The 7992-nt window shown below is 50.4% G+C and overlaps 1 protein-coding gene across 3 annotated transcripts in view; it reads right to left on the bottom strand.

Annotated features, from left to right (window-relative positions):
• Positions 1-1869, bottom strand: part of FLOT2 (flotillin 2) — an 11627-nt gene extending 9758 nt beyond the window's left edge. The window contains exon 1 of one of the 3 annotated variants that reach the window (XM_010183196.1): positions 1790-1869. Coding sequence is in view for 1 of the 3 variants with exons in the window: in XM_010183198.1 (XP_010181500.1) it covers positions 1790-1853 (64 nt within the window). In the remaining 2 variants the exon portion in view is untranslated. The remainder of the gene's footprint in view (positions 1-1789) is intronic. The other 2 variants (XM_010183197.1, XM_010183198.1) reach the window with 2 other exon arrangements.
• Between the last annotated feature and the right edge of the window lie 6123 nt (positions 1870-7992).

Below are 7992 nucleotides of genomic sequence, written 5' to 3'. Positions count from 1 at the left end.
TTTTGGGTGCTGGCATTCCTGTCGAGAGCCCCTTTTCCTGAATAATGTGCAGACCTCTGCCATATGACAGCTCATTCCTGGCACGCAGCTCTTGGCCCTGAAATCAGCATTTGCTTAACTTAATAAGTCAGCCTCCCGAATACATCTGTTATCTCCTGCACGCAGCAGGTCAAGGTCCTGCACTGTTCTCGGGGCTTCTCGCACAACAAGAGGAGGAGCAGAAACCATCTGCTCAAATCAACAGTTGTCCCGGCGAGATGGCTCACAAGAATTGGGGAATGAGGCTTGTCTGGATCAAACGCAGTTCTTAAAACACTGAGCCCACAAGTTGGGCCTTTCCTTCCCCTCCCACCTCATAGGAGCATTGCTGGAAAGTCCGGCCTAAAGCAGGTGTTAGGTGAGATCTCTTCATGCAGTCAGAGCGCTGTGGTGGGCTCTCACAGCAATCCCGAGTACCTGGGAGAGGACCTGAGAGCTGAGTGAGTCAGTTGGGAGCAGCCAGGACCTCTTTGAGCAGGGGAAGCTGCCTGACCCCCGGTGAGCAGCAGTGATAGTCGAGCATCATCTGCAGAGCGAGGGCAGCAACATGCTCGCTTTGTCTGCTGGCGGCAACAGGTGAACAGGGAAAAGAGGTGGCAAGATCAGGCAGTAAGGGTTGACTACAACCTCTGGCTGTCACTCAGTGCAGAAACCCAAAAGTCATGTCTTTATCCTTTTTCCCTAGTAATTTTTTTTTTACACAGACGGAGGAAACCTGCATTGGTGAGCACGAGGGAGGTGTTAGGAGAAAGTAACATTCCCACAGATCCTAGAGACAAAGAGCTACGAGAGCAGGACAGCAGCACCGTGACAGCGTTAGTCCAGAGACCAGCACGGTTAGGAAGCAGCAAGCAAAATCCACAACTGAGGAAAGGGAGAGAAAGGAAATCCCGAGGTTTTGTATAAGAACGGTCTGCTCCGAGGCGACAGCAGTCAGGGCATCTTTAGAAAAGGAGACTTGAGGAGCCGGAGGGGGCACTGGCCCACTGCACTCCACAGGTATCTTTGTCACTGGGTGAGGGTTTGGGCCGCACTGGGCAGAACTCAGCTCCTCTGGTGAACTCATGGATGAGCCAGCCCCGCTGCTCAGCGCCTCTGCGAGAGCCTCAAGGGCAGCAGCAGAGGAGAGCAGGGCTTCTGCCTTCTGCAGCACTCGCTGCACCAGCACAGGAAGAAACACAGAGAGCAGCCAGGCTGCAGCTCTCTCTGTTTGGTGGGGTTTATCTAAATAAAAAAACAACCAAAAAGGGGAAAAAAAATTGATTGCCTTGGGCTCGAGGAGAGGTATGGACAGGGAAGCCATTTGAAAAGTACCGCAGCTGAAAGCATGGGGTTTCTTTTCTGGTTTGGCTTTTATGCTGTGATACCCAGGCGTCCCCACGCAAACAAGCACAGAAAATCCCATCTTGCCATTTTAGTTTGCACATCATCATTTATGGTCAGGTAAGCCCGAAACGACAGGGTTACCTGCTGCTGGGCCCTGGACAACCGCAGCTCCCACCACTCCAAGCACAGGCCAGCCAGAAGCTGTGTGGTTGTGAGTGATCCCGCATTCCTCACGCTTCAAGACACTACAGGGGGCACAAACTGCTCCTACCAGCGCTGTACACACGGCAGCGTCCCCTTGAAGGGGCAAAGGCCGATGCTCATCCATGGTTTCATGTGCAGTGCCCAGTCCCGTGTTCCTAAAGATGCTGGTGGCAGCCCCACTGGGATGGTTTTGCCCAACAAATAACGGGGTTCTCCTTACCTTTGGGTGTCAGTAACGCACCACCAGGCCCAGGCCCAGCCTCCATACACGTACTGTTTGACATCGGAGCCGCAACAGCCACCTGCAGCACAGCAGAAAGCACAGAGGTGTAGGGGTTACACACACGCACGTCGCTCTCAGCCAGGGGAAAAAAAACCTGCACCCAGGACAACTTCATAACAAGCCTGCCCAGCCCTGTACGACGAACAATAACACACAGAAAGCAACTGTATTTCAAACCGGCGTTTAATTTTAGTTCTGTTAAGCAGTTTAAGCACTTTTTAGCAACCACAGTTGTTGTAAGTACATGCTTCGGTATCTTTAACCGTGATGCACCAGCTCTGTCATGGAAAGCAGTGTAAGAAATCCAACTCCTTTCCCTTTCAAAGTACCCTTAAACCCTCCGATAACGTAGCAGGACAGCATTGGAGGGCTCCCAAAAAATATCTCCTAGGCCTGTGCAAGTACTACAGCACCTAAGGCTTTGATGGTCCATCACAGAGCTGGCTGTGTCCAGAGTTATGATTTGACCCCAATGAAAGCAGAAGATGCTGTCTGGATTTTCACATCTTTGATTCAAGGAATAAGATGCCTGCTACCCTTCACAAGCTCTCCAGCTCAGACCAGGGCTGTGAACTGCCATCTTCCTGGTCCGTTATCCATAATCGCACTTACTGCAGCAGCACCCCAGGGCCTTGGCGAGGCGGGCGCCGTACCAACACAGCAGGAGACAGTTTGAGCCCCGCAGGACGCATCTACGCAGGCAAAGCAGAGCCAGCGCGTGGCTGCGGCACTGTGGGAGCTTCACATCGTGGGAAGAGAAAGGGAGATGGATGAAGCTGGCGGACAGCAGTGCTTTCAAGAGAGACGACGATTACCCAGTTTGCTGCAATAGGTTAAAATAAAGAAGCAAAGGCAGCACACATCCACAGCAGTGTGGCAGCAGGGCCCTCTGGGCTGCAGGAGGGGACTCTGCCCTTCCCATTCTCAAGTGTTTGGCCATCTTCCACTATATAAATATAAATAATACCCCCTGCTTCACTGGCTTCCATGCCCTGGTTGACAAACCCACAGATCTACAATTCTCCACCCTTCCGTTTCAGTAGGAAGTGAACACGAACGGGAGAAGGATTTACACACTTTTTCATGTCTAGAGGAATATTCTCCTGTCACCTTCGAGACAGGGTCTGGACAGCTTCTTCCTGTAGCTGGAGGGCTATTTCAGCCAGGAGTTACAGACACTGATGATACAACACCCTGCAGCACATAAACCACCGCGCCTTTCAACATTTCTTCTTCAGCCCGGTTAGCTCAGCCGTTCAGTCAGGCCCTTGTTTTCCAAGAACAGGAAGGGAGGTGTTCCTGGCAGCTCCACACGGAAGGGTATTTGATTTCACAGGGTCCATGTGGTCTTTACCAAACCTCTGGGAATTATTTTGTAATAATGTCCTGAGAAAACGCTGCACCCTAATCCACCGCTGCTACAGGGCTGTGCCTCTTCACACGGATATTTCTTTTCTTCTGCAGGAAATACCTTATTCAGTATCAAACCCAAGGCGAGCCCCACGTTTGCCTCCCAGCACTACACAACAGCACAGTTTACTAAGCTAGACTGTGTGTGGAAAAAAAAAAGTGTTCAAAAAATAAGAAAACCAGGGAAAACGAGCAGGTTAAACAGGAGCGGGATGCCAGCTGGTTGCTTTCACGCACGCCGGACGTCTGAGCGCAGCAGAGCTCTGTCTTGGTAACGCAAGTCAGGGAGCTGGACGCTCATTTTCCATTGCAGTCCTGCAGCCTCTTCAGCAAGTGAAAAAGCAACCGACAAAGTGAAATAAGAATAAAGCCTCTTGCACAATGAGATTTGGCAGAGAAATCGCCTTTTCCAGCTATAATACGCTCACTGTTCCAGCAGCCCGGCTCTCACAGCCGCTTGCCCATCACTTCCACACACATCCACCGTGCCTCTTCCGGAGCAGTGTGCAGTGCCCAGGCGCTACAAACGGGGGATTCATAGCCGGGAGCTGCCATCCAGCTTGGCCTCATCCCAACCGGAGGGGTCCCATGTTCAAGTAAGAAATCCCAGAGCAAGAAGAAAGTGCTCTGGTTTTTGTTGTTTGTTTTGGTTTTTTACATGAAACGAGACTAATCGCTTGGGAGTTTGTCAATAAATGGAGCTCTTGGCCGACACAGGAAGCCGCTGCTCTAAAGTGTGGCACACAAGGAGGAACAGGAGTCCCAGCAGTAACATGGGGGACATGGGGCTCAAAACATCAAAGCCTTTGTGGGATGATTTGAGCTTGCTCTTAACTCACAGCCATGAGTTTGTATTCTGGCAGGAAGCGGTGAGTGTTCAGAAATCAGGTCACGGCAAGCAGGCTGCTAGGATAACCCAATAACTGTATCCCTTCCCGCAACACAAGAACAGAGCAGACACCACTGCCTTCACCTGCGTAGAGAGAGCTGCCACCCTCACGCCTCAGCTCAGGGCAATCCAGGAAGATCCACTGCCAAAATTGGGAATAAACAGCTCGGTCCAGTCGGAGAGAAGTCGGGTTTGTTAAGAGAAGTGTCGCTGTGCTGGGAAATGACATGGGGTGCTAGCGAGACAGCAGAAAGACAAGGGAAAAATGGATAATTGAAAACAGTTGCTGACAAAAGACATAACGGAGGGGAGAAGGCAAAGGCACACGTAAAGAAAATGACACAATAAAGCGGAGTCTAGACTAAAATCAGTGTCTGGATTCTTGGGCCCTGCTGTGCATATAAATTAGGCTTTGCCCACATGCAGAAATGGTACAAGGTTAACAAAATTTAATTTTAAAAGATGCAGGGTTCTGAGTTGAATCCATGAAATCCTTTGATGGTCACTACAGCAGATAAAAGCAGATTGTGCTGGCTAGCTCGTTTTGGGTATAATCTGTATCAAAACAATCTATATCTCGATATCAAAGCTGTGAACATCAATGCTACAGAGCGAGTTTAAAAACACACATTTAGTTTAACTCATAAAGAGAAACCCAGAGAAGACAAACGACAAGTGCACACACCAAAATGACAGAGATACAACCCCAGAAATCCTCCTGGCAACCGAAAGGAAAGCCCCAAGGGTGTTCTGTCCACCTCTTTCTCCTGCTGTGCTTTCTGAGGAGTAATTTTGCAAGTCTTGGAGGTTTAAGAAGCACCTGACAGCAAAACCTTGAGCCCCACCACCTGCAGAAGCTGAAGAAAGTGCCTCCTGAGAAGGAAACATCACAGAGGAGTTGTTTTTTGTGCAAGTGGTGAGTCGCTGTATTGAGCACCAGCAACCTCATGCTACAGAGCCGAGACGAGCTGCGATGCTGCGCTCTGGACAGCAACCACTGAGCATCATAAGCAGCGTGAAACCAACCATGGGGAAAGATTTTTGGCTAGCCAAAATGAAGAACCTAACCGTGCAGGAGCACTCAGTTAACTCTGACAGATGACAGTCACTGCCATTAGAAGTTTTCTGAATGGCTTGCCTGGTGCAAGAGGTGGAATAACTCGATCTCAATCCTGGGGAATGGTTCTGGACTCCGGCTCCAAAGCCACAAACACAACCAAGGGCAAAACTTCACGTGAAACCCAGCTGAAGTTGCCCCGTCCTTCCCACAAACTCACGTTGCTCCTGAGGCTGAAGTGGACCGCAGTTCGCCAGCATCACGCAGGCCCAGAGCTGGAAAGGGAGGGACGACCCCGATGCCACCAGCCCCACCGCAAGCATTGGGTCTCAGGTCTTGGCTTTCTGCAGGACACAGCCTGGACCTTCTCCTCCCACTGCACCTTGGTGCAATGAGCGTTCTCACACACACACAGCTCTCCGCGTTTCTCCTTATTGAACCACATCATATTTCTTTCAGACCACTTGGTCGATCCATCAAGTTGGGTTTGAATCTAACCCCGCTCTTCAAAACTCTCAAATCCATTCCCATTCTGCAAATTCGATAAGCGCAGTCTCAATTCCATTACCCAAGCAAAACCAAGGAACTTACTTGATAAATCCTTTCAGCTGAACAGCGAGCCGCTGTCAAGTTCCCTGGCAAAGCTTTTCCACACAGTTTCATATTAATTTTACCGTATTTGAGAAACCAGTTCCTCCATGCACTGTGGACTGTAGGCCTCTTGCAGGAAGGGCTTGCAGAGCCTCAAGAAACCTTTATTTCAGGCTTTCACAACTTAGAGGAGTACCATAAAACCAGCACAAAAGTGGCTCAAAACCATAACCAGTTCCTCTTGCAGAAGTAAGAAGGACACGGTAACAGGATGCGAGAGGCCAGAGCAGCTCCAGAAGGGTTAACTACCCCCAAGTGCTGGGGTGCGGCAGGAAATGTTTACACAAAACTGGAATTAACCACCAGCTCTTCTTTCGCTTTGACAGAGATCAAGGAGCCCCAAAGGGCACTGCACTAAAGTCTGAGAAACTGGGCTGGTGCGTATTTCTCAAGCTGACTTCTGAGAAATAATAAAACAAGCCTTAGTAAAGGCAAGGTGCACAGTATCTGCTGCTTCTCCTCATCCCCAGGAGCGCTAACTCATCCGAGAGGAAAGTCTGACGAGCTGGGCACGGCTCACGCTCAGCAAACACGCGTAGTTGTTTCCTTCTAAGAGATTACAAGCAATGTATTTGTTTCGGTATTCTCCTAGGAAATAAAGCAACGCTGATAGCAACTGTTGAAAGGGACAGCAACTCCCCGTAACTTTTCACAGAATCACAGAGCGTTAGGGATTGGAAGGGACCTCCAAAGCTCATCCAGTCCAATCCCCCTGCCGGAGCAGGAACACCCAGATGAGGTTACACAGGAAGGCGTCCAGGCGGGTTTTGAATGTCTGCAGAGAAGGAGACTCCACAACCTCTCTGGGCAGCCTGTTCCAGTGCTCTGAGTGCTTTTGCTGAAGCAGCAGCTTGTCCTCACACATAAAGGCTGTGCCAGCCTTCCCCAGTCACCCATCTCCACGTGTTCACCTCGAAGCTGCTCTGGCTACTGGGCCATCACTGGCGGTGCCACCCTGCAGCTCTCATCAGCCAGAAGGAAAACGCTCCGACTGCAGAGACTCAGGCAACACCACACGCTTACAGAACTGTAATGAATGCAGCCGTTAGAAATTACATCCCCTCATTATGAGACTCTGCAGAAATATTCCAGTGTCGTATTTCATAATTAGCAGATCGATCCTTAACCACAAAAGCTGCATTCAAGACTGTAACCCAAACCCAGCATTACACATCAATTTAGCTGGTGGGAACATTCAGATATCGGGATGAACAACTACTTTGTATAACTCTCTGAAAACCCGACCGGCTCCAGCTGCGCTCAGAGAGGACCCAGTGATGGGCCAGGCCCTCAGAGCTCGCACCAAACCTCACCAGGAGGCTCCCAGCACCGCTACCCTGCAGCAAAGTTAGACCTCAATTGCAGAGAGACCACCACTGCCTCCGTAGGGATTTGGGGAGAGTTCTTATAAACCCTGGGCACCACATTTCGTGGACAGATTGGTTAACCAAGTGCAAATTCTTAGAAGCAGGTTGGTGTTGCTCAACAGGGGCAGGACACGAGTGCTGGTGGGGATGCTGACCCGTGCCTAGGAAGCAGCTTCCCAAATAAGGCTGGGAAGCTCCTGCACACACGGACGTCACCAAGGACGGGCTCCTCGGGCACAGGAGGAACTCGAATGGCTCGCAAGAAACTGAAAGGAAGGAACAGCATTCCTCAGAAGAAAACATCTGCCAGGGGTGGCACATGACTAAACCTCCTTCAAGAGGCAGAGGCTGAATTTACAGTACAGAAAACTTCCAATTTGCTTCATGATTCGGACACACCTTCCTGCTAAGTGAAGTCTTTCAAACAAGACCTGTACGGCAATTCGAGACTGCAGGCCAAAAACCTACCTTTAATATTATTTGCTGTTAGTTTATTCCCCTCTTTCCCCTAATATCACGCAAATAAATGCTGGCCCACGAGGTCCTCTCTGCTTTTCCCCAGAGAGGCATGGCTCAAGTTCCTGGAACTACAGCTACTTGCAGCTACACGCCTCCCACTAATGCTCTGGCATTCCCTTTGCACGTAAGCGTGGAGAAGCTGCAGGGCTCTGCAGAACTCCCACAACCTCTGGGACTGCCCTTGGGGCTCAGAGGCCACGCTCTCAGGACACAGCAAGCGTTTGCAGACCACGTTGGGCAGCGACAG

This window comes from Mesitornis unicolor, unplaced genomic scaffold (assembly GCF_000695765.1).
Source record: "Mesitornis unicolor isolate BGI_N332 unplaced genomic scaffold, ASM69576v1 scaffold11274, whole genome shotgun sequence".
Classification (NCBI taxonomy): Eukaryota; Metazoa; Chordata; class Aves; order Mesitornithiformes; family Mesitornithidae; genus Mesitornis; species Mesitornis unicolor.
The sequence above is the reverse complement of the archived record's forward strand: the minus strand, read 5'-3'. Positions and strand labels throughout refer to the sequence as shown.